Source organism: Lissotriton helveticus, chromosome 1_2, assembly GCF_964261635.1.
Source record: "Lissotriton helveticus chromosome 1_2, aLisHel1.1, whole genome shotgun sequence".
Lineage (NCBI taxonomy): Eukaryota > Metazoa > Chordata > Amphibia > Caudata > Salamandridae > Lissotriton > Lissotriton helveticus.
The window spans coordinates 153,369,327-153,396,118 of NC_136058.1; the positions used below are offsets into that span (position 1 = coordinate 153,369,327).

A 26,792-nucleotide genomic window follows, 5' to 3' on the forward strand; every position below is an offset into this window, starting at 1 on the left:
CTCACTCACCCTCAACACCTCACCATCACTAACACTCAACACCTCACCCTCACTAACACTCAACACCTCACCCTCACTAACTCACACTCAATCACCCTCAACACCTCACCCTCAACACCTCACCCTCAACACCTCACCCTCAACACCTCACCTTCAAAACCTCAACCTCAACAACTCACCCTCAACACCTCACCCTCACTCACTCTCACTCACCCTCACTCACCCTCACTCACACTCACTTACACTCAGTCACCCTCACTCACCCTCACTCACCCTCACTCACCCTCACTCACCCTCAACTCCTCACTCACCCTCACTCATCCTCACTCATCCTCACTCATCCTCACTCACCCTCAACACCTCACCCTCACCATCACCCACCCTCAACCCCTCATCCTAACTCGCAATAACCCTCCCTCACCCTCACCCTCACTCACTCTCACTCTCACTCACCCTCAACACCTCACTCACCCTCAACACCTCACTCACACTCAACTCCTCACTCATCCCCACCCTCACTCACCCTCAACACCTCACCCTCACACAGTGCACTAGGTCTCGTAGGATTTTTAGTTACAGCTTTTACAATTGTTTATTGCTTTTTTGATTTTTTAATTCTTTAGCATTGGCAAAAAAAAATAAAAATGCAAAAGATTTACAACAAAAAACCCATAAACAATTCTAAATGCACTAACTCTAATGCTGCGAGACCTATTGCATTTCCAATGCTTGTTTAACTTGAGCTTTATTGATTGTTACACATGCAAGTACTTCACGTAGAAGCGGTTCCTGGAACAAATTAATTAATAGAGAAGTTACACTACACAGAGGAGTCCTTCCTTCAGTATCATGATAATCCACTAGACAGCAGCTTCCTTCTCAACCTCGCTACCACCATCCTCATGTCAAGATGCATCTAAATCACCAGCTCTAGGAGCCCCAATGTCAATCATAGATGTTCATAGGGAAAAAATAAAACCATAACACGGGCGGGAACAGGAAAGAAGGAAGGTAATGGTGTTTTTAAAGGGGTAGAAAGGGTGTGAGTAGGACCATGAAGAATCATGCCTGATGAGGATGGACCAGCCTGGCTGCCGAGGTAGAGTCCAGGGCATTTCAGTGGTTTGAAATCTCAAAATACACAACACTGCAATTCGGTTGGTATCCTACAGTCTTCTCATGGTGCAAGTACCATCTATCCTTAAGGCAAAGGTCTTCAATCTGTGGGGTGTGACCCCCAGGAGGGCCCTGAAGTCCTTGGAAGGGGGTCGTGCATTTCCAGGCCTCACTTTCCACTGTCTGGAATCGAAAACATGTCAAAAGGAAAACTATAACAGTCCAGGACACTTCCAAGCTTCAGCCTAAGTTAACTGAGCATCCTGTGCTGTGAAAGGAAACGACCGGGCAGACTGGTAAAACAATCCTTCGTGCCAGGGAGTCTGCTTGCCTGAATGGAATGCAAATGTGCAAGTTAGTCTGCAAATTTAGAGTGGGAGTGCTTGAATCACTCCAAGCATTGTGATGGCAAAGATTTTTTTTTTTTTTAGTGGTAGTAGGAAGAGTTCACAATTGGGCTGTGAAGTGTGTGCTTTTAATCAGAATTGGAATTACACAACGCTTAGCACCTCCGAGGAGGTGTTGCAGGGACAGTTATGCAAAAAAAAATGCATTACTTATGGTCTGGTATTAATAAAATCTACATTTTGGAAGCTCTATTTTTTGGTAAAACTATTTGCACATTTTGAAGCAGTCTATCTTATAATGTGTGTAATGCAAGTATAAAACAATGACTTACACATTCTCACTACTTTCCTTTCACTGGCTGTGACCTCGTAACACTAAAAATACACAAGTCACTATTCTCCAGTGCACCAAACAAATTTAATTCCGTGGTTACAAACAAACCTCAGCAGTGCATTAACTAATAGAGGTTTTCTCATTTAATGCACTGCATTTCACACTGAGTAACAACTTTTAAAATGTATTTTTTATTTAAACTATCCATTATTTTACATATAGCTGCTACCTGATGGTGAAAGACCTAAAAAACAAACAAAATATTTTGGGCTGATTTATGAGAGGCTTTTGCCGCCGGAGTGTCACTTTTTTTAACCACCTGGCGGCACAAGAGTCTCAATCATATCTCAAGTAGGCGTTCTATGGGCATTGCAGTGGGTGTTCCCATGCAACTCCCATGGATTTTGACGCTGCCCCAGATTTACAGAACCATGTAAACCTGGGGCAGTGCCAATACCTTATGCCTCCCCACAGCAGGCGTAACAAAGAGAAATGTTTTCATTTATCCTAGTTTTTTCCTCTTTCCATGTGTGCTGCATTATGCAGCTCACATAAAAAGAGGAAAACCCCTTTCTGGATTGTTTTAGTGCAGGAAGGTGCCCCTTCCTGCACAAAAACAATCCTGCCTACATTGGCCCTAGGCAGCACATTGTGTGCCAACACAGTGGGAAAGGACCGAAATGCACCGTATTTCATAGATATGGTGCCTTCCTGCCCTTTCACATTGGCGTAGGACAGAGCAGCAAGAAGACTTGCGGCGTGGCCCTACACCAATTCCTCATAAAGGAAGCCCTTTGTTTTTAGCCACACCTTTGACCATGCCCCCACGCTCACTGACCTTTGGTTTGATAAAAACTGTTTATTATTATTTCCCCCCTGTAAAATGATTTGCTAAGGGAATTTGGGGCTTATATGGTCGTTTATAGTTGTCAATGATGAGGAGTACCACGTTTTTGTCAGGAGGGGGTCCTTACGCCTAAAAATGTTTTACAGGGGGGTCTCTGCATCAAAAAGTTGGAAGACCTCTGCCTTAAGGTGAAGCACACTTAAGTTTCCTTCTGTAACACACTGATCATAGCAAGGGAGATTTTTCTTGACCATGCTCCTACATTCTTGAATTATTGTTGGACAGGAGCAAAATTCCGTCAGTGCCTCTCTATGGTTTGTGAAAAATCCAGAAAGGAAGTAGGTTGGCTCTCTGTTGCAAATTGAGTTTATCTCCAAGATATGTTCCCTCAACTCCACTCAGTGATGGCATCATGGTAGGGGTAGCACATGTATGCACTTTTGAGAAGTACAAAGCAGCTCCTCATTCCTGCTGTCAAATCCCATAGTAATATCTCCAATGCTGATTTTAACTCTTTTGATTCTGCACCACCTCTTCTTGAAGATCCTTAATGTCTGGCTGAAACATTTTCCTATAGTCAGCAGGAACTTAGGACTACGCTTCTAATTTGTGCACTATGTACTATAACTCAGACTCTGTCCTTTGAAGGGCCTCAAACTTATTAATAAAAGGTGACCTGGTTTATTGATCCTTTGCAGTACTTCAGCCATGGCTCTTTCTTGGATTGGTAATCCTCAGTTTCATGATAGTGGAATTTTGTAGCTTCGCCATCACGCGGTTTGCTGGAGGGCACAATGGGAATAAAGAAATGTGACTTCACTTCTTCTCTCACATCTCCTTGAATGTGCTAGGCATGTCTCTGCCCCAGCCCCCCACCCAACCACTTGACCCCACTTGGGCAGAAATCTACCAAAGAAGAGGCAACACTCCTGCCGCTCTCCTCCGATATGGCAGATGAGGTGTCTCAGTGCAGTGTGTTCTCCCTCTAGCAATCCAACAATTGTGCCTTAAGGGTGGTCAGCACAACCGCGCATTTATTGCGGTCTGTGCACCACAGTGCATGGATTACAGGGTGAGGCTCACTCTCCCACCCCAGCCCACTGCTCTCCTCAACACAGACACAGTGTTCCTGCCCTGCCTAATTCAACCATCTACAGCCTGTTGCTGGTGTGTGGAAGGGGGGGTGGGATAGGGGTGTGTGGCTTATCTGGGTGTTCCAATCCCCATTTGCTGCTATGCAGGTTATCAACAACTTGCCTCTGCCTCCCCTAAGATTTTATAGTGTTGGTACCTCAGGAGCGCAATATCGATTGACATTGGGGAGTTTCTCTGCTTGGTTGAACATAAAGATTAAATAAATCAGGGGTTAAAACAGGGCCTTGAGGTACCCTTTCACAGACTGCTACCAGGTTATATAGTGTGTGATCCAATTCCTATAAGTTGTGAGCAATTTGTTCGGATTTGATCCAGCCCAGGAGTTGCCCTGCTCTTATAAGTTGTGAATAAGAATGTTGTGGTTGACTATCAAATGCTGCTGTAAAATTGAATTAGCAGTCACGGTTTCCTGCTTTCCAGTATTTGAAGAGTCTCATTCAGTATTGGTAGAGTAGCCCAGGCAATACGACCCGCTCTCTACCCAGACTAGAACTCATCAAAAAGGTTGTTCTCTTTTACAAATTCCTTTAGTTGAAGCAACATTCCATGATTATGGTGAGGAATAGAAGCCCAGAGTAGGTAGTGAAATCCTCTGGATCAGCCGTGGATATTATTTTAGGAGAAGATTCTCTTGACTAATTTTTAAGAAGTTCAGAAATATTCTTTATGGTGAAATTTCATGGGCCTCGACCAGTATGGAAATAGGACGGAGCCTATCTCTTTGGCCAACCTAGCCGGCAAAGCATTGGAAAAATGGCACCAAGGATTGAGCTTTGAGGTAGTGTTGAATTTTAATCTGACCTTTGTTTCTGAACTGGACCAGTTGTTTGCAGATTTTCTATCAAGGGCAGGTGAAGGATTGTTTGGTAGCAGAGAAAGAGAGCAGCTTTGCTCTTTTTAAACTTGGACTCCAGTAAATTCCTTACATTGCTTTTATGTTTCTATAATTTCTAACAGAGCTGTGGGGTTTGTTACAGCATTGCCCTATCTCCAAAAGCTTTTTTGGCCCGTTTTTTGGAAACTGAGGAAGAATTATTATTTTTTAATTTTTCCTCTTGCTCCTTTTCTTCCTGACCGGGTTGCAAATAGGCCTTAAGAAGGCTCTGATTAAAATTTTGTATCCTTAATCTGAATTTTGGGTCTTTATATTTGACCACAAGTTACTGGTTAGAGAAAGACCAGTCGAATTGGATTTGGTAATGATCAGACCATTTGATTAGAATAGAGCCTGCAATTTAAATGAGATCATTTTTAGCAGTAATCAGATCTGTAGCAGCACCTTATGATGTCTATTGGTTGCTAGAAGTATTGAATCAAGTTGTTATCCATCAGGAAAGAAGAATATATTTGACTTGAATTCTTCTTAGCATCCCCCATTTCAGATCGAAGTCAAGTCATGAGGAAGATTGTTGGGCAGGGAAAGCTGCAATATGATGAAGTCCATACAGTGTTCAAGAAATACTTGAAAAATACGAGAAGATCGTTAGTCCAGTAGTTTTAGTAGAAGTAGATTTAATGCCAAGTTTGAGGCACTGCCCCATCTATTTAAAAGTTGTAAAATGTTCATACAACGCAGTGAGTCAAGCAAAAGAGTCTCCTTCCCGACCAGAACAGGTGATCACATAGTCAAATGGGATCAATAATGTTGAACATTTCAGTTTCATTGAGCCACGTCTCTACCACAATCATGGGATCCAGGTCCCTGTCCAAGATTGAGTCGGCTATTTGGTCTTCTGGTCGAGCTTCCAAGCTGATTCGGATTGATGTTCAGCTAGTAAGGGGCTAATAATTCACTTGAATGTTTTTCTTAAAGATTTTTGTGGTTAACACTTCCTTGGAGAAAGACTTTATGCCATCAGATAAGGTGCTAGTGGCATTAGATAGTGTTATGAGAGTGCCATCTCTATACAAGTTAATTTTGCAGTTGATTTGTTGATCTAGGAGTGTGACTTCAAAAGAGATGGGTGCCTTCCTGAGGTCACTGAAAGAAGTGGGTGGAAGGTTTCCAGGGTGTAAGAAGTGTCTTATTTCCAGGGTGTGAGAAGTGTGTTATGTTCCCAGATGAGCATGTCCGGGGAGGTGGCACTAAGGTGCGTGTTCGGAACAGGTATTTCCTGATTATCTAATTCAGAAGGGAAAAGGAGATATGATTGTGTATCACTGCACTGATTTAATGCATTTTGCTAAGCTTCTGCTATGTGTTCATCATACAGCAGCAAAGCAGATAACATTAACATGCAATATTTTTTCCCCCCTATTTAAACCCTGATTGACCAAACTGTTAACAGCTCGTCCGTTCGTTCTAGGAATTTTTGTTCCAATTATTTGGAATGTCTTACAACTGTGTAATTCTGGTTTCTGTCTCCTATAAGCATCCCCTTTTGGATATGACAAAACAGTGCATAATATTGTGAGTTTTTCCATCCTTTGCTAGCAACCATTCAGTATTCCTTATAGTTAGATAAGTCTATAAGCAATTTTAAAAGGAGATTTAATATTGTGAAATTAACTTGCTCTACTTCTTTGAATTGTTTTTACATGTTCTCTAACTACTTTGTGTGTTGTGTAAAATCATGGAATGCCGCACTTCTCGTGTTAAGTACAGCACTTTCAATTCAACTAACAGTAGTAGACTTAAACTGCAATTTTCAAAACCTGAGATTTTGCTTTAAATATTCTTTGGTACCATAGCTTTGCTGTTCTATTCACGAGGCAGTATATCAAGGAAAATTAGGTATGCAACTTCAAGAAATTCTGAAATGCAATACAGTAGAACTTAGGCAAGGAAATTGTGTGCAAGTACAGGCTCTAGATGGACTTTTGACACAGATTTAAACATGCCCAAATTTCAAATAAGACATATAGAGTTGCATATATTAAACATTTGAGTTCTGTAAGTATTTAAAAGAGCATCGAGATGCAATCTTGGTCTCCAAAAAACTTGCCTATAAATGAAGCTATCATTTTGAATTAATTTGTAAAACATAATCTTGGTTATAATAATATGAATAATTTCATCAATGTGCTAAAATGGTTCTCTAGGAATAGATGAAAAATTCAATTTGCATAAAGTTTTGTCCCTAAGTTCTCACATGTACTGTGTACTTCTATCCTTGCAGTTTCACTATGTGTCGCTAGCCAAATTTACATTATATATTCATGAATGTTTAAGAAAGCTCACTTGAAATTGTGTTTTGTTTTATTTCAGTCAAAGCCTGATGTACAGTATGTACCAGAACTATTATTGGATTCCACAGATCTGAATGATTCCCCGGCCCATAAAAAGTGTGGTATGTTAATGTTGTTCACATTATTATAATTTGTATATATGTGTGGAGCAGTTGGATATAGGCTTACCAAATGCCATACAAAGGATGTTGTTGTTGACGACTGTAGTCTAGGTCATGGCCTTCAAGCAAAAACAGCAACATTCGACACTCTTCTGTTGGCTGCTCCTCATGCACTCGAGATGTAGACCAGGGTGTTTTCCTGGCTTGTCCTCTCAAGGAGAGTTAATGCTATGGTTAGGGTGATACTCAGATAGTGTAATATACCCAAATGTCTATGCTGAAGGGAGTTTTGTACTCCAGTAGGTTCAGCTTTCTAAAGATGACAATTGCCTACTCAATATTCCCATCAAATTCCTAAGGATATTAAATGTATATATCATTCCTGTTAGTGGCGAATGCATGGGTACCTTAAGGACCGTGAAAAACTTTGACTCAAGGTGTTTTTTTGTGTGCAATTCATAGCATCTGTGAATACAATTACGTACAAAATATCGTTAACTGTACTTGTATTACAGAAAAGTATGTAATACTTCACATATGCATCCCTCGTAAACTAGTTCAGTAGCTTTAAAATTGGATGAAATTCCAACAGTTGCTGAGTGAGCAGGTGAAAACAGGCTGAATTTCTCAGTGTATGAAATTCCCTGTGGCAAAAAAAAACAGTTGATATGAGATGTGCAAAACCGAGTCCTGGTGATAAAGCTCTTGAGCCCGTTGGCTGGGGATTAAGGCAACATGGTAAAAAGTTGAAGGCTTAGCTTGAAGTTCAGTCGGCATTTGACCTTGTCCCAAGGGAGATCCTGTGGAACTCGTGACTGACCTGGGTGCTCCAAAATATCTTGTAGATGTTATTAGCAGGATCCACATGAACAAATATGCACAGGTTGGATGTGGTTCCCTTGGGGAGTTGACAGACCCCATCCCAGTGACTCTGGGTGTAAGGCATGGGTGTGTCCTAGCTCCGACTTTTTTTCTGCTATACATTAATGACCTGATGGCTTAGCTTGAGCTATGTAAGCACAACACACCAAGTCTGGACAATAGGAAGCTCCTTTTTGCGGATGACACCTTACTGGTCTCAAAATCTCTTATGAGTATTCAAAACGTGGTGGACCAGTGTGGTGTCTTCTGCAGGCAGAGAAGAATGTAGAGCAACCTAAATAAAAAACCAATACATGGTCCTGAACCCCTGCCACTCGATTCGATCAAGCCCAGTTTTCAATGGTGGTGCCCTAGAGAGAGTCTGTACATTCGAGAATCTAGGGTACACTCTCAATGATCATTTTGCTTGGTCTCCCCAGATACAGAAGTGCAAACTTAGGTTAGAGCACTACACAGGAGGCATCTTGAGGGCCTTGCAGGGCTCCAGTTTTCTTATGAAAAACCCCAGACCTTCAAATTTATAACCAAGAAGCCCTGTCGGATCTTTATATAGTGGTGAACTTTGGGGGCATGAGAATATAAGTGACATGGAGTTGGTGAAAAACCGTTTTAAGCGACTGTTCACTAATCTATCCGTTAGTACCCCACTCACTCCCTTCCGGTTAGACCAACTTCATAGATCTCTTGTCCACAGAATTGGACTGAAACCCCTTCTGTTTTGAAGGAGTATCTGGTCCTCTGCAGATATAGTGCCCTATCGAATGATTTTAGTTGAAATTCTAAAGCTCCCAGGGGCGGCTTAGATCCCATGTCTGTGGTTTGTCAAACGTGGCCTAGAAGGGATTGAGTGTAAGACCCTTTGGGTGATTCCAGAGTCCGCATCCAGTGTATCAAAGTCCACACTCAAGGGGATTTATTGGAGACATGTGGATGGAGGGCGCCACAGGACTGGAAGGGTGGACTCTTTGACCTCCGCCTTTCTTGAGATCAAGGATGCTTTCTTCCTGAAAGAATAAATGGATATGATTGAGCCCCGCTTGCTAAAACTTTTAGTATATTAAATTTCTGATTGGGACTTTGCCTCTATGATCATTCACTGCTAAATGGCTTCGTGTGCGCTCACCCCCCCACCAAATTCGATGTGAGTTGCCCTTTCTGTCCCGACACAAAAGAATGCATTGTCCTTGTTCTCTTTTTTTTGCCCTTATTACCATGCTTATCCGAGGAAATGGTTTATGCCTCTGTGTTGTAGTCTGGGGACCAGGGATTATAGAACAGCCTCCAGGATTATTAGATCTAACACAGCACAGCCAATTGTATTCACTGTTTCCCTCTTTCTTCTACATATATGGAGATGTAGACAGAAAAGAGAAACTCATTTGTTCCTAGGCTAGGTGTGGCAACCTCAATGCAGCCTATGCCTGCGCCATACAATCAGTTGTTATCAAAGGAATTCTATGTTGTTTTTTATCGTGATTTAGGAATTTTAGTACTATGAATTACTTTTATGTACCTTTTTAACCTTACATATGCTGCTATTTTCCTAGATTTTCTCCTCATTTTTATTGTAATGTTTGTTATTAAATGAATCTGTGTTTTATATATTTTGTGCTTTTATGGCAATTTTTACTTAACAAACTTATGTTTTTGATTGAATAAAGACAAACAATCTGTGCATTTGAGGGCAGATGCTGTGGGGTACCTCGAGGTTAAAAAGGTTCAAGGAAATCTGCTATTAAACAATATGACTGAGTGGGGAGAGCAACAGAAATCTAGGGTTCATAGATTGAGCAGCAGTATGCGTTCTTGAGCAGCTATCTGCGCACAAGATGCGCGGAATGCAAGGTTCCAACTAGAGCTGAAGTGATCACCATCGCTTGTCAACTAAGATAAATTTGAGTGCCAATGTCCATATGCTTGCTATACCAGCCATACAGTCTCTGCCAGGCGAAGCCAACCCTCCTGAAAATAATTAAGTTGGGGCTTGGCAGTAAAGTTCAATACCAAAAGTGGAAGGCATGACATAGAACCCTTGCCTCCGATCAAAAACTGACCTTAGTACAAAAAGACTGGGGGACTCTAATAAGAGATCTACTTGGCCCACTAACTTTAAAGGCTTGGTAGTAAAGTTCAATACCAAAAGTGGAAGGCATGACATAGACCCCTTGTCTCCGATCAAAAACTGACCTTAGTACAAAAAGACTGGGGGACTCTAATAAAAGATCTACATGACACACTAACTTTAAATAAGCTTGGCTCATTATTGCCACTGCTGATGAGTCTCACACATAAACCATATACTAAGAACAAAGAATTTAAACATATCAAAACAGGGCTCGACAAATGTACTCGACCGCTCGCAAATGCGAGTGAATTTCTTAAAGGGTGTGCCAGTTTTCAGGCCTACTCGACCGAAATCTGCAGCTGCAGTGCCAGGTGCCAATTTGTGGGTCGAGTGCAATTGATGTTGGGTCAAGTAGAAAAGTCTACTTACTCGACCTGCAGGTCAAGTAAGATTTGTTAGATTTGTCGAGCCCTGCAAAAGTTTGTGCCAGCTGACCGAAATCCGGCAGAAAAGAGTCGTGGCTGAAAGAGTTAAAAGAGGCAAGGAAAAAACACAAAAAGACAGCCTTGGCCGTAAAACAAAAATTACATGGAGGAAGAGTGGATGCACATATTCATCTAACTCGCGCCCTGCAACTTACAGAAATTCTGGGGATATGTAAATGGTCTGGTAAACAAAACCACCTATAAAGAGAACGTGGTCTATGCAGAAAATGGACAGAAACATGTAACTTGTACTTACTTGAATGCTGAGAAACCCATGGGCACCTTGGGTGAGTCATTTAGCAATGCGACTAAGGCACTTAAAGAGGATTTATTTGATGAATCCGAGGAGGAAACTGCATAAATCTTTAAATCGATTCCCGAAGACGGTGTCCCAGGGTCAAACGGCCTGCCATGTTGTGTCTTCAGGGAAGACATTGATTTTTGGGTACCCTATATGCACACACTCTTTAAAGAGTCTGGATTTCTCGTGCCCAAACAGTCTTTTAAAGATTGGAAAAATTTGAATCATGATCAATTAAAACTAACACTTGAACTTACCCGTCCTACACTGTCCCCGGAGCCTAATTCTGCTCTTCAGCAGTTTTATACCTGGGTAGGCCAGGCTACGAATCAATCAGCCCCCACTAAAGAACGGTCCAGTAATAGATCTAAACCAACTGCCCCTTGGTATAATGACAAATTAAGGGCACAAAAACAAATAAATCGCAATAAGGAACGTCATTGGAGAAAGAATTACGATATCGACAGTAAAAACACCTACAAAGAAGCATTGGCGCTTTATAAAGCCATGATAACAAAAGCAAAGAAGGACTACTATAGCGACCAAATTGAGAACGCTAAAAACTCCAGCAGGCAACTGTTTCAAATTACTAAGGTACTGTCAGGTAACTCCCCTGATCTCACTCCCCCTCCTTCGCAATCATTATGTGATGCTCTTGCCTCGTTTTTCTACACTAAAGTAGATGATATTTACCAGGCTTTTGCTTCTAATCACCCTCGCGCACAGGCAGTCTCCCTATCCCGCCCCCTGCAAACACATTCACCAGCTTTCAACCAGTTACCCCAGATCACATAAAAGCCATACTGTCCTCCATCAAATCAGGATCACCCCTCGATCCCTGCCCAATATCAGTACTCCGGCCGGTTATGGAAGATATCATTCCAGTGATCACCCAGGTCTGCAACACCATTCTTCTATCAGGCAATTATCCAGACCCCCTCAAAAATACCTTACTAAAACCCTTGTTGAAAAAACCCTCCCTTGATAAAAGTGAATAAAAAAATTATCGTCCCATTGCAAGCCTCCCTTTTATGGCGAAAGTGCTTGAAAAAGCAATGAATTCCCAGATTTCCGAGTTTATAGAAAAACATCAGCTCTTAGATAACACCCAGTTCGGATTTAGGAAATTCCATGGGACAGAGACAGCCCTGATTAAAGCGGCCGACGATATCAAGGTTATCAGGGACCAGGGGGGCACAGCCATTCTGGTTTTGTTAGACCTTTCCGCAGCCTTCGACACGGTCGACCACACCATCTTGGTCGACCGGGTCGAGGGTTTTGGAATCTGTCACACTGCCAAAAATCTAATCGCGTCCTTTCTTGCCAAAAGAACGCAGGCAGTCATCCTAGGACCCTTTCAATCGGCCCAACTCTCAGCCCCATGTGGTGTCCCTCAAGGCTCATCCCTGAGTCCGACACTTTTTAATATCTATGTGTCGGACCTTGCTAAAACCATCAAAGCACATGGGATGAGCCTAACCTCTTATGCCGACGATACCCAACTAGTGTTGGCAATCAAAGGGGACGGAGATCAAGTGGCCGAACAATTCAAGAAAGGACTCCTAGATATAGGAGATTGGATGTCAACCAACTGTTTAAAGTTGAACTCTGACAAAACAGAGGTACTGATCTTTGGAACTCTTCTGCCAGCATGGCCTTCGAGTTGGTGGCCGGACACCTTTGGTATGCCTCCTACCCCCGCTAACAAAGTCAGGAACCTTGGCATCCTCTTCGATGATGCCCTAAATTTTATGGACCATGCCAATAAAACGGTGTCTTCGGCACATCTAAAGCTTAAGATGATCAGGAAAATACACCCTTTTCTACCTGAATCAGCCATTAAGACACTGGTCACATCTCTTGTTTTGTCCTCCCTGGACTACTGTAATGGTCTCTTCCTAAATGCCCAAGCCAGAGTCATTACCAAATTACAGACCATTCAAAACGCCGCAGCACGCCTGCTTGCTGGCAAAACCAAATTTGAATCCATCTCCAATAGCATTAAAGACCTTCACTGGCTCACTGTGCAGAAAAGAATCCAATTCAAAGCTCTATGCATTGTGTTCAAGGCACTTAACAACCAAGGCCCCCAGTTTTTAAGAGACCAACTTCAATTGCACAAACCTTCCAGAGCCTTAAGGTCAGCCACCCTAAACCAATTAGTTACCCCACGTACCAAAACTGTCACCTGGGGCGATCGCCGTTTTCTGGTGGCCGCCCCCAGGCTTTGGAACACTCTGCCTCTCAACATCAAGCGAAGTCCCACCCTCCTTCAATTCCGTAAGCTTTTGAAAACCTGGCTGTTCACTCAATAGTCAATCAGCTCAGAGGCATTTACAAATAATTGGTTTACAGCGCCAAGACGCCCACGGGTATAAGCAGCGCTTTAGAAATGTTAAAAATAAATAAATAAATAAATACATTTGTGTAGTTGTTCTATCCTGTATCCTATCCATAAAATAGGCAACAACACCACCCCACCTTAACAACAGATGTTTCGCCTTATTGGAGGTGCAAGGGAAAAGCCTTCGTGAAGCTACTTCTGCATGAATTGGAGGCCTGGGTTACGGATAATAACATCATCCCTTATTATCAAATGGGATTTTGCCCAAAGGCCTCCACAATGGAGAAGGCAATTGCTCTTTCATACTTGGTGGGTAAGGCAGTAAAAAAATCCTCAAGCCCACTATATGAGTGTTTTATATATTATGGTTTGTCGTTTGATAGTATTGACCGAAGAACCTTATGGGCCAAACTCACCACATGGGGTAATCCAAAATGTCTACCGGATGCCATAATAGCCCTAAACGCAGACACCCAGGTCCAAATTAAGCTCACCCCAACTTGCACTACTCCAAAGATATCCTTGAACAAAGGGCCTGAAACAGGGATGAGTCATTGCTCCAATTTTGTTTAACTTGTACACAGCAGATCTAGGCATAGAGTTGTTAAAAGGGAGCCTTTTTCCTCCAAGGTTAGGGCCCTTTAAGCTACCTATTATTCAATATGCACATGATCTGATGATACTAGATTATGCACGCATTAGAATGAAGAGGGCCGTGGGCATACTTCATAACTACAACTCCACAAATTCTTTAAAAGTTAACGCTACAAAAACCAATATCATAATTTTTGTGCAATGAGCGAAAGAAACATCCACTGACATGGGGTTTGGGGCCCTTAAATATCACCAGGACTGGTAAATACAAATACCTCTGTGTCTGGTTGTCAGATACAGGAGAAGCCTTTCTACAGGCAAGGGCAGTAGAGCAGAAGGCAGCTAATTCCTCATGTGCCCTAGCAAAACTCAGTCGTAAGTTACATAGTCCATCAGCAGAAGGGATCTTAGCAGGAATCCATGCCAAGTTGTTACCCACCGAAAGCTACGTGCTACTAGTCTACCCTGGAATGCTCACAAGCACTGTCACACTACAGCATACAGGAAATTATTTGGACTGCCTAAAACAACAAGGTGGACCTTGATACGGTTGAAGTTAGGGTCAGTGAATATGGATGTTGAATGTCAAAAGGACTCAGTAAAATACAATCATTAAGTTATTAGGGAAAGAAAAGGCTTGTTGAACGGTGCCTTGCAGGTGATATTTAATGACGTAAGAAGTCCTCTGGCAATTATCTTCACAGTGCCTCCAAAACATCAAACCTCATCAAGGTTAATTTGAAAGCACCAGTCTTGACACTGCCACACCTAAAGAGCATATTAAAAGAACAAGGAAATATCTGTTGAAAGAACAAGATCTGAATGTGATCAGGCACATTCCGGGTGCCTTGGTCCTCCACAAATCACAAGTATGTAATCTGCCTGCCATACAGAATGCTACAATGGGGTGGTAAGCTCTAAGGAACATTTTACACACCAGACTCTTGACATTGCCAATCTACACATTTAGAGCGCATCGGAAAACAAAAATGCCTGGGAAACAGCAGTGCAGATTGTGTGCTTACTCCCAGGAATCATTAAGGGGCACATGCTTCATTCTAAATACCAGTCGCAAAGGGGCAGATTGGCAGAATCTGCCCCATTGTTACCGGTATTTTTGCATTTGGGATGCATCAACCCAAATGCAAATTCGCAATTTAAGTAATTGCACAATTTGCGATTACTTAAATTGCAATGCAATTTTAAATTGTGATTTGGCAATTGGGGATCGCAAATTACCATCAATTTAAAGTTGATGGTACTTTGCGAAAACTTTGAGAATTGCTCTAAAGTGCATTTTTCAAAGTTCCATGTTGCACACACGTGCCCTTGGGGCATGTGTGTGCGCAACATGTGCTTACATATCAATTTCAGGGGTGCATCAGGGTGTGCTTTTGGCACCCTTGAAATTGCATGAGCCATTTGTGAGTACCTATTTAGTACTTGCAAATTGCGCATGCAATTCCCGTTCATTCCGATGGTCCTCCAGGCCCATAGGAATGAATGGGAAGCTATTCCTTAATTGAGAATCTCAATTCGCGGGTCGCAATTAAGGAATGTTTAGGAATCTCATTTTTGTTTTGATGCATGTGGCCCTAAATCACCCATTATGTTGTTGCCCAGCACTGTTGCCTCAAAGGCACTTTCTTTTAATGCCAATATTTCTGCAGTTTGACCACAACTTTTTTCGATACATGAGTGGTTCCTATAGAGTTAGCAAGAAGTTCCAAGTTTCTTGTAATAATAGGAGTGTTACTGAGGTTTGCAATTCCTTAACATTGGAAGGTGTTAGAAATTGGGGGTCTCTAGTTGGCAGAGGTAGGTACCTGTGTCCAAGTAGGGACCTTTGCTTCTAGTTGGGGTAAGGGGGGCTACACACTTCAGATAACCCCTGCTCATCCCCTTGGTAGCTTGGCATGAGCTGACAGGCTTATCCCAAAGGCAATGTGTGAAGTATTTATACTCAAAACATACAGTTATACAGTGATAACACCACAAATGGACACCACACGAGTTTAGGAAAATAAAGTATCTTTATCTAAACAAGAACAAAACGACAAAAATCCAACGTACATGTAATAAGAAGATGACTTTTAAAAGGTTTCAAGCAACTGGGTCCATAGGAAACATTAGATGCGTGATTTTACACAAAGTACCTGTAGATGGATCAAAATTCACAAGGTCAAGCAGCCGCAGAGAAGGGAAGCGTCGAGAAACCAAGGGATGTATAAGTTCCTGAGTACTTGAGGAGGCGATGCGACAGTTCTGCTGCACGCAGGAGAAGTGATGCATCAAGTCCGGACTGTAGAGGGAAGTGATGTGTCAACTCCAAGACTGTTCTGCGGGTTATGCGTCTGGAAAACTTGCTGCACAGGTGTGATGCGTGGAAATGCTGGATGCACTGGTGATCGATACAGCAACGACAAGTGGCGCCGCGTCGGTTTCTTCAGCCGCGATCCCACGATGCATTGGTTCGTGCAGTTGCAGGCGCTGCATTGTCTCTGCAGCGGTGCGGCAGTGCTTGGAGATTCTTCCAGTGTGGCGGTGCTACGTTGTTTCCTTCCCAGTGTAAGAATTGGCTTTTGTAGTCTGGTCTGCCCTGTTCCCATGATGCACTGGGCCAGGGACAGACTAATTTGCATACAGCCAGGTTCTGAAACTGGGATGGTGCAATGAGCTAAAAAACGGTGTTGGATCTAGCCCTGATCTCTTGACTGGGTGAGAGTATTCTGCTTAATTCAGAGACTCTGTCCATCACCACCCCTTGTTGTAAATACGTTGGAAAAACAGCCGCAAGAAGGGCGATGCTTGAGTTCTTCCAGCTCCTAATAGCAGTGACAACCTCCAGAGGCGCAAAACTGGAATAGGCACATCCTGGCAGGTCAGAACTCTCAGCAGTAGAGTGCAGGGGAGCTGGGATGATGTCTTTGTTTCCCTGAGACTTCAAAACAGGAGACCAGCACACACAGGCCCTCAGAGATTCTTCTTCAAGCTAGTTCACAGCAATGTTCCAGTCTTTGCCCTTTCCTTGGCAGATGCAGCAACTGCAGGCCAACCTCACACAGCACACAGCAAAGGGGCAGTGCTCCTCCTCACAGCTCTCCAGGTCTTCTCCTTGGCCAAGGTTCTTCTTGAGTCCATACACGATCTAAAGTTTTGTGGTTTAAGGTCCACTACTTATACCCCATTTGGTCTTTGTTCAAGGTCTCTGAGCCCAATCCAAACCAGGTCTCTCTTCACTGGTGCAGCATGACCACAGGGGGTGGATACCGCATTGTGCAAGGGATACAGGCCATATTCAGGTGCATGGAAAACTCCTCTCACTTCTCTAAATCCAGCCAAGCCATATTTATCTCCGCTCTGAGTCAACCAGGAAGAGCCAGGACAGGCACACCTCATTCACCCCCTTCTCCCCACCCCGCAGTGGCTGTCTACCATGAATGTACGTCCCCAGCCCCTGTCACTCCAGAACCAGACAGTCAATCCACAAACGGGCAGAGGCACACAGAATGGTTAAACAAGAAAATGCCTACTTTCTAAAAGTAGTATTTTCAAACACGCAATTTAAAAACCATCTTTACTAAAAAGATGAGTTATTAAATTCTGAGTTCAGGGAGCCTAAACTTTATTCCTCTATCTTGTCCCAATGGGAAGTCATACTTGTAAGATGTTACAAAGTATCTCCCATGCTATATTATGAGACAAATAGCCTTACAATAGTGAAAAACGAAATTGGAAGTATTTCACTATTGGGACATGTCGCACACGCCAGTACATGTCCTGCCTTCCACATACACTGCACCCTGCCCGTGGGTGTACCTTGGGCCTACCTGAGGGGTGTTTTACATTTAAGAAAAGGAAAGGTTATAGCCTGGCAAGTGGGTGCACTTGCCAAGTTGACATAGCAGTTTAGAGCTGTGCATAGACATTGCAGAGGCAGGTTTGAGATACCTTTTCAAGGCTACTCAGTTGGGTGGCACAATCAGTGCTGCATGCCCACTAGCAGCATTTGATTTACAGGCCCTGGCACGCTCAGTGCACTTTACTAGGGCCTTGCCAGTAAATCAAATATGCCAATAAGGGAGAACCAATTGTAATGATAATTTACACAGGGAGCACTTGTACTTTACAGCAGTGGCAAAGAGCCCAAAGCATCTAAGCCATCAAAAATGAAATCCAGCACAGCATCAAAAATACAAGAGGTAGAGGCAAAAAGTCAGGGGAAACCATGCCAAAGATGCCAAGTCTAACAGAAGGCAAGCCTCTTTCTGATTTTTCCGCTTGTGTGATACTTTAAATTAAATTAGCAGATTTATATAACCCAATTTATCACCCGGAGATACTTGCCCAGAATCACAGGAAGTTACGATGCGGAGGCTCAAACCGGGATTCCCCAGCCCTTGAGTCAGTAGCTCTGGTCCCGGCGCCACATCCTCTCCATTCCCTTGCTACATGTTTTTCCTCCTTTCGCCAATGTCTTTCATTAAATATTTGTAGCACACATTTCAAAGGGCAATTAACGTGTTTGTTATTTAACTTTCATTTCCCTTCCACGAGGCTTTGAACGCTTTGTTCCCAAGCCTTGCTTTCAACCGTGAGCCCTGCCCCCACGTTATGCATAAAGCAGCTTGAGACACTTGAGGGAGAAATGCAGATCGGGCCTTGATACTCACAGAAATTGCTCAAGCCATTACATGCACAGCACTTATTTCTCGCTGCCCTTCCACATGGACATCACGCGCGCTGCTCTGATGTGACACAGTTCCTGGCATGGGTCTCCTGGATGCACGTGCCCAACGGGCCGTGCAGTGCATGCAGTAACAGACGTTCTATATTAAACTACCATAGGCTGTCTACGTTGTCCGCAGTGGCACCCGACTACACCCATCTGCCTCGCATATCTCACGTCTTTGCCTGTCAAACATCACCAGGCTTGCAGGATCAGCCTCTTGTTTTAATCAGAGCTTATCTCTGCTTATCTGTTTATCAGTTATGGAGCTGCACTCTGATGTGTATGGAAAATGTGTTTAATTACGATTCGAATCACATAGGCGAAACCTAATGCATTTACCAATGCTTGCTATATATTACATTCAGAAAGTATTGATTTCCCCACATGCTATCCTTAAGGTATAATATATTCTTACGAGTGCATCCGGGGATGTATAGATCGTTCTGATAGACTGTTCTGGGCTGAATACTAAATATCCACCTGGGGCTACTGCTCACCATACGTTTTGGGGAGCTATTTGACTATTCATGTACAGCCGGCTCATTTACTCCTTTTTTTGTTTTATGAGCAGTATTGCAAGTACCTTTTTATGTTTTGTGATATTGTGAAGATTTTAATTAGTCATACAATAAATAAACTACTAGATGGAGCACTAGAACTAGACCGTGCAGCTGTGCTAAAGTCATCCTGCGGCAAGAACGTTATACCGGTGTCTTTAAAAAATAAAAAAAAAGTTGGAACAATCATAGTGGCCTTTGTTGAAAAACTGTTATAGTACTGTGTAAAACATCTACAAAGCTCAGGAAATCTTCTGGGGTGCAAAAGTATCCTACCTATAAATGTATCTGAAATTAAATCTGCCATCAAAGAGCTAAACACAGACAGAATTCCAGAATGTGATGTCTTATATGTGGAACTATGTGGTACTTATGGGGGATTATTAACGGACTAGCCTCTTAAAGTTTTACTGAAGCCATTGCCCTAGGCATACTGAAACCAGACAAGGCTGCTACAGGCCATAATGCATGTATACTGTTGCCTGTGTTGAATACAGACAACAACTTCTTTGGGAACCTGTAGCACTACGTCTGAATGCAGTTATGTAAGACCAGGTACATAACGACCAGTGGGGATTGTGCTTTGTTCAAGAGAATGGCTCTTGTGCTAGGTGACATGAGTGAATGTGACCTCAGGATGACTGATATTTTTTGATACAGAGAAAACTGTTGACACTATCTTGGAAATATCTGGTAGTATATTGGAGCTTATAAACATTGGCTCCCATTTTGGAAAACTTGGAAAACCTGTGTCTCCTATATCCAAGTGGACAGGCTAAAGTCGGAACCAACTAACATTTATGTAGCCAATGAGTAGGAGCTATAGCGCATACATGTGTGCCTTCATTAACACTGGCAATAGAACATCTGTCGATTGACCTCAGATACAAACTAAACTGAAGGGTGATAAAAGTACATGGTTGGCAGCATTATGCATTGTTTTATGCTGACAACATGCTGGTCAACTTGACTGACTCTGAGGACTGGTCAACTTGACTGACTCTGAGGACAATGGGCCATATTTATTAACAAGACTGGATTCATTTGGTGAATTGTGTGGGTTGCGTGATAACGACAAATCTCTCTTGTTCTTAATGGGGGGCCCTAAGCTCTGAGCGGGGTGCAACACTGCATCTTTCTGGTATTTAGATGACTGGTTCCTCATACAAGCATAGATTGATTAGCATAGACTGAGCACTAAAAGACTGCTGACCTGTGTTCACAGATTCCTTTATTTCTAATGTGGACTGCCTGTCACTTGCAAGTAGAGTAGCTATATCCAAAACATACTCCTTGCAATGTTTATATCTTTTCCAGCACTGTACCCTATACCTCGAACATTTTTATAACTGCTACATAGTAACTTCTAATCCTGGTATGGGGGGGTTAAACACTTGGTGAAGGTAGATACTATGAGTATACGGCATGTGTTTTCTGCATACATGTAATTGAATATTCCCTACTTCTCTAATTCACCACATTTGGTATTACCTGAATATAAATTTACAACAGTAATGAACATATCCAAATTGAATGAAGGTTGGTACACACTAGTGTTAGACCTGTACAAAAGTGATTTTGATGTAGATCATTAGCAATTTTAACATCCATATTTCTTTGCATTGAACAGCACTCAGAACCCTGAGGAACAGACAGAGGTGATTAGACAACAGCACAGACTTTGTCACTTATAGCATGAGTGGACTGGGGAAGAGGTGTTCGTTTCCAGAATACATCAGACAATTAGAGGAATATGCCCCACAACGACTACGTGGTGAGACAGAAGCGGGAGACTGATTGTGGTGCACCGTTCTCTGAGAAGGAATGGCGAAATACACTGCCATTACTTTGTACAGATACTAGCCATGATCGATTTTGAATTATGCACTTTAACTATATACAATGAACATATGCCGCACTAACCATGCTGCATTAACTGGTCCAAGCTAATAAAATAAAATTTCCTAAATGCTCATCCACAGGGATGACCTGTCTTCAGATGACATGTATTTGCTGTCCACCTACTGGAATATGGTTGCTGATCGGTTTAAGAATGGGGAGGGAATGATACTCGCTGTCAAACCCCAAACTTATTTGCTGGGTATGATTGCCTATTACACAAAGAATAGGATCAAAAGTAAAGCCACGCACGTCACTTTTGTTGCTGGCTGAGTGCTGTCTGCCTGTGCATTGGCTTTCTAGTAATGCCCCAAAACTGGAAGAGGGGAACAACAATGTTTTAGAATGGTGTGCAGTAGAAGAGGTAGGAATGAAGCTGAATAGAATTGGCTTTAAAGTAACAGATACCCTGACTCACTGGAAGAAATTTAATACAAATGTAATATACTCCCCTGACAACCCCCTTGACTTGAATTGGACTTTTAAAAGCATTCATCTGTTCCTGCTTCTGAGCCGTTCATCTAAAGGGGGAGCATCTTTCTTCTAGTCCTATGTATATCCTTTGTAGAGGGCAGTGGTGCCAAATTAACTGATATTTCATGCAGTGGGCCGGATCAGTATTTTCCACATGCCACAAATGTTTGTTTTAAGTTCTGAGAACCATTTCACAACTGAAGCCCAATCTTCGTCACTGTGTCACAAAAGACTTGCTTGTTTTATGAACACCGCATGCAATTCCTTAGGCAGCATAATTTTAGATTAGTTAGTGGATTAGGGCTACTTGTTTGCTTGTGATCTATACATCTGGAATACCCTCTAGGACTCTTCAATCGAATGGTTATCACCTAAATGTCTAAATTAAGGGAGGGATTCAAGAATAATATGTTCTTGAAAAACTTTGTTTTATTTTATTTTTATTAAAATTATTTGGAGCATACACCAGCAGCATACACCAACACAGGGAAACCGAATAAATAGCCAAATCCGACACAAAATGATAGCCATACTAAGACAAAGTACATTCTATGGGAAGCAGCCAGAAGGGTCATCAACAAGATAAGAAATACATTGGTCAGAGTAGAGGAGACTAACTTGGTGTGGTAAAAAAAAAATGTTATGGGCTAAGCCAGTGTCCGCGCCAGCAAATGCATCTGTCATCCAAAGCACAGTAGGTCCCATATACGCCCCCGCCTCCGTGGTTCATTCTCTACTAGTATCCTCTCCAGCATACTGATATTCAAGAATTCCTGCCACTGGTTCAAAGGATAGGGGATCTCACTGGAAAGTCAGGAGCGTGCCAGCACAAGTCTGGCCAGAGAGATTGAAAAGAAATATAAACCCATTAAATGTGGAGGGACTGCCGGCGAGTGTTCAGATAATCCGTTTTGGATCCATCACCACCCACAAATTTGAGATACTGTACATCTTACCACAAACTAACTCGCAATATGTTTTATTTATTTATTTATTTAAATGTATATACCAGCGCACAGCTACCCACAAGGGTTTCCCAGCATCATTAAGGAACAGCAGAGAGAGGAGAGACCTATTGGCTGAAAAGCCATGTTTTAAGGGATCTGCGGAAAGAGAGAAGGTCTGGTTGCGTGCAGAGGGACAATGGCAGGGCGTTCCATAAAATGAGGCCGTGGTAAGAAAAGGAGCTCCCTCCCGTACGAGAAAGTCTAACTTTCGGGACTTGGAATTCCTCTTGGGTGGAGGATCTGAGAGTGCGAGAGGGAACATAGGGGCAAGCTAGATATTGCAAATAGTGGGGGGACTTTGCATGCTTAATACGGAACATGTAAGTAAGGGCCTTGAACTTAACCCATTTCTCCACTGGAAGCCAGTGGAGACCTACCAGCAGCCCAGGCATTGAGGTAGTTTTGGGTACTCGGCAGAGCAATTGAGCAGCAGATTTTTGTACTTGCTGCAGTTTACGTGTTACCTCTTTGTTGACACCTAAATAGAGAATATTCCCGTAATCCAGCCTAAAAGTAACCAGGGCTTGGATTACGGTGCGCAGGGCGTGGGATGGGAGCCTCCACATGATCTTCCTCAACCATTTCAGAATGGTAAAGCAGGTAGCAGCAACCTTGGTAACCTGTTGCCGCATAGAGCGAGAGTCGTCAACAATGAAACCAAGGCTGCGCACCTGAGTAGAGGGTTGAGGAAGCATACCCAAACCTGCCCACATCACATCATTCAGACTCTGCCCACCCAAAACTTTTGCAGGCCTGCCCAACTCTGCTTGGAACGATAGCATCGAAGCGGTGGCTACCAATTGATGTTAAATAATGTTCCTGGACCTGAAAGGGCCCGTGGGGCAGCATAAGGGCAAGTACGTAAACCTGTGCGTCTCTGGTGAGGAAGGGGTGAGGTTGTGGAATAAGGGGGGGTGAGATGGGGGGTGAGATTGTGGGGTATGGGTGAGGTGAGATTCCATATCCCTGCACAAGCACGTCCAGGCATTCCTCCCGGCTTAGGGGCGGCATCTCCAGCGAGCACCAAGCCGGGATGCAGCCGGCCGAACCTGGCAGGGGGACTGGCCGAATTCCGTCCTCTGCACCCGTGCCAGGGCAAGGTGCCTGCGGGCCATGGGCGAACAGAGCGCCAATTCTCTCATTCCTGGCTATTCCCATAGCGCGGTGAGTGCTAATTCGAAGTCGTCGCGGCGCCTCCGTCAGGCACACATTTGAACTGTCCTAGGACGCACCTGGGGATTTCCAGATAGGCGGATAACTCGGACATGTCTCCTACTGCATGACAGAATCGTCCCCAGACCTACTGTCCTCCAGCGTATTTCACTACACCCCACTCTACCTCGGACCCTGGCAGTATAGTTCATGCACTGTAAGACAGGACAACTTGTTTACGGTCTCCAACTCCAACACTAACACCGCCTTTAGTCCTTTCAAAGTTGATTAAAGGCGCACCAGAGAGTTTTCTCGATTATGAAAACCAGCTTCTTAAGCAGAAAGTAGCTGGTTTTCGCACTCCGTTGGCGTTGTAATCTTACATGAGCCATCAGTCAACCTTATTGTCAAAATGCCATTTTTCAACACACTCATTTCAACAGACATCACTTTCTCTTTCACGAGCACCGAGCCACACCCTTAATCCCCCACTCCCTGGAGCCCGGTGGGTCTGTAGTGAGTGTGGTGACATACTCATTCTTCACTCAAGTCCTAGCTGAGGAAACGGGGCGTGTGTGTCAAGAACCTCTCCCTGAACGCCAAAGACATGTGCACGACGGCACGATGAAAGGCGCATGCGCAACGGGGATGAAATCGGGAGCTCCCACCTCCAGCTGCAAGCGTAGCACAAGTCTCCTCCATGTCCGCAACCCCCACCCCCTCTCAATCCTCCCCTGAGAGGGAGCATGAACATTGGATTCTGCCTTTCAAACTGATGTAAAGGTGTGGAATTCTGGAGATAAAACCAGAGGCTAGTCCTGCGGGCTCCATGACCCACCAGAGGAAGGGCCAGGAGACTCTGCCAACGGCCTTCTCAGCATCTAGAAGTATCATGCTCAGTCGTCCCCCACCAAAGGAGGCTGTCTCTAGGGCCGTGATTGCCATATTAGCATGAGAAATATTGTATCACTTCCCAGAATAAAACCATGCTGGTTGGATCAACCAATCCTGAGATAACTGCGGACAATCGGTTAGCAAGAATCCTGTGTGGAAAGCATTGTGTTCGCACTGATTAAAGAAATGGGGCAATAGGATCCATAGAGCGTGGGATCTTTCCTGTTTTTTAGAAAAATAACCATATTAGTCTCACCCCATGTCCTAGGAAACCGATCAGATACTTCAAAGGAGTTAAACACCTAGGGGTCGGAGCCAAGATATGTGAAAAGGTGGCGTAAAACTCCAGAGTAACCTGATCGGGCCGGAGGCCTTACCTTTAGCCAGGGAGCCAATAGTTCTGAGAACCAGTACACAACTGAAAACCAGTCTGCCTCACTGTGTCCCAAAAGACTTGCTTGTTTGATGAACACTGCATGCAACTAGGGAATTAATCTCATCTCATGTGCAACAGCCTTAAGCATATATTATGTGCAATGCAATTAATTTAATTGGATTAAGCAGTGGATTTGGGCTACTTGTTTGTATGTGATCTATAGATCTGGAATACCCTCTTGAACTTTTCAGTCGCATGGTTAACACCTAAATGGCTACATTAAGGGCGGGATTCAAGAATAATATGTTCTTGAGCAATTTGTAGGCTGAAATGTATGTCCATAATGTTTCTTAATCTGTTCTGCTGTTTTGTTTTAGATCTTCTGCCTGATGGTTCTGTGCAAAAGAGATCATGGCTCCAGGGAACAAGGGACTTTGAACAAGAGGGAGGAGACAGTTTTTTGAGATGTCTTTCTATGTAAGTATTTGTTTGCTTCTTTTTTTTATGTGCCTGAATTACAGCATCATATAGGTTAACTCTCACCTACAAAAGTTGTTACCCATAGAATACTCGGTATTTATGTATAACCTGTGACCACCTATAACCCACTTATCATTTGGATACTGTAGATAGTTTGTTTCTAGCAATAAATGTGTTAATGAGAACACTCTAGAGAACGTTGACTTTAAGAACAAATACCTTAGTTACCCCAGTATTGGAACTTTCATAGATTCCCATGCTTTTGTATCATTCCCCGTCGTCGGACTGGGAGTCTCGGTAATAAAAAATACCATAGTAGTAGGTACAAAAGAGAAAGGAAAGGCCTAGGCCTCATTCCCTTTTGTAGCATATCAGCCTCTTTTTGTAAAAGAGACCAAACTCTAGGCATCAGCCAATCAGAAGAGCCTCAACCGTAGAACCTTCCTGAAGGAACCTCAGAGCCTCAGATTTTCTACCGCGCGTTGTGCTAGGGAGTCTCCATTGAGCTCTGCTCTATTTTCAACTCTTCTAAAACATTTCTCCAGTTATTTCTTCAGGATTTTCTTCACATTACTTCAGCAAACTCTCTCTTTCTTACAAGATGTCTGAGGTTGAGAAGAAGAAAGCCCTTTTCAAGCCCTGTTCCACCTGTGGGAAGAAAAGGCTTTTTGTGGAGGATAGACATAAGGATTGCATCTACTGCCTTTATCCAGATCACAAGGCAGAGGACTGTAAGATTTGCCGCACTCTCTCCACCAAGACCTTGAGAGATCGTGCTGGAAGGCTTCTTACATGGCTGCAGAGGCAAAAGGAAAGGAAACATGGAGTTTCCAGTGATGAGGAAGAATCGGCGTCATCTGCTTCCTCCAAAAGGTCAGTGAAAAGGGGTAGAAGTTCCCCCTCTTCCTCTGTGGGACGCCCCGTAAAGGCTTCAAAGAAGACCCCCAGGGAGTCTGATGGCCGGGGTTCAGGAAGTTCCCCTCACCACAGTGGGGCTGACAAGGCAGAACTGGTTTCGCCTCCTAAGGGTGAGAAGACAAACCCAGCCTTCAAAAAACCCTCTTCAAATTCTTCAGAGAGGAGTTCCAAGTCCTCTATGACGAAGACTTCGTCGACGGTGGCTCCGTCGACGACGAAAATGAAGCCCAAGATACAGTTGGCCCCGTCGACGGGCTCGTCGACGGGAGCGTCGACGACGAAACCTCCGTCGTCGTCGAAGAAAAGTTCGTCGGCGGCAGTGTCGACGGAGAGTGTACCTACATCATCGTCGACGAAGACGTCGTCGTCGAAGAAATCATCATCGTCGACAGCGATGGCGACGACGGCAGTGTCGTCGAGGACGGCGACGACGGTATCGACGACGGTGTCGACGACGGTCATGTCGTCGACGAGTGCATCGACGACGATGACCATATCTACATCGACGGCGGGCTCGTCGTCGGTGGCGTCGACGACGACATC

The 26,792-nt window shown here is 43.5% G+C and overlaps 1 protein-coding gene across 1 annotated transcript in view; it reads left to right on the forward strand.

Annotated features, from left to right (window-relative positions):
- The window catches only part of TMEM59 (transmembrane protein 59), a 186,836-nt gene that overhangs the window by 116,130 nt on the left and 43,914 nt on the right, over positions 1–26,792 (forward strand). Inside the window, exons 5-6 of the mRNA XM_078670389.1 lie at positions 7,008–7,089; positions 25,229–25,328. Of these exons, the coding sequence (XP_078526515.1) occupies positions 7,008–7,089; positions 25,229–25,328 (182 nt within the window). The remainder of the gene's footprint in view (positions 1–7,007; positions 7,090–25,228; positions 25,329–26,792) is intronic.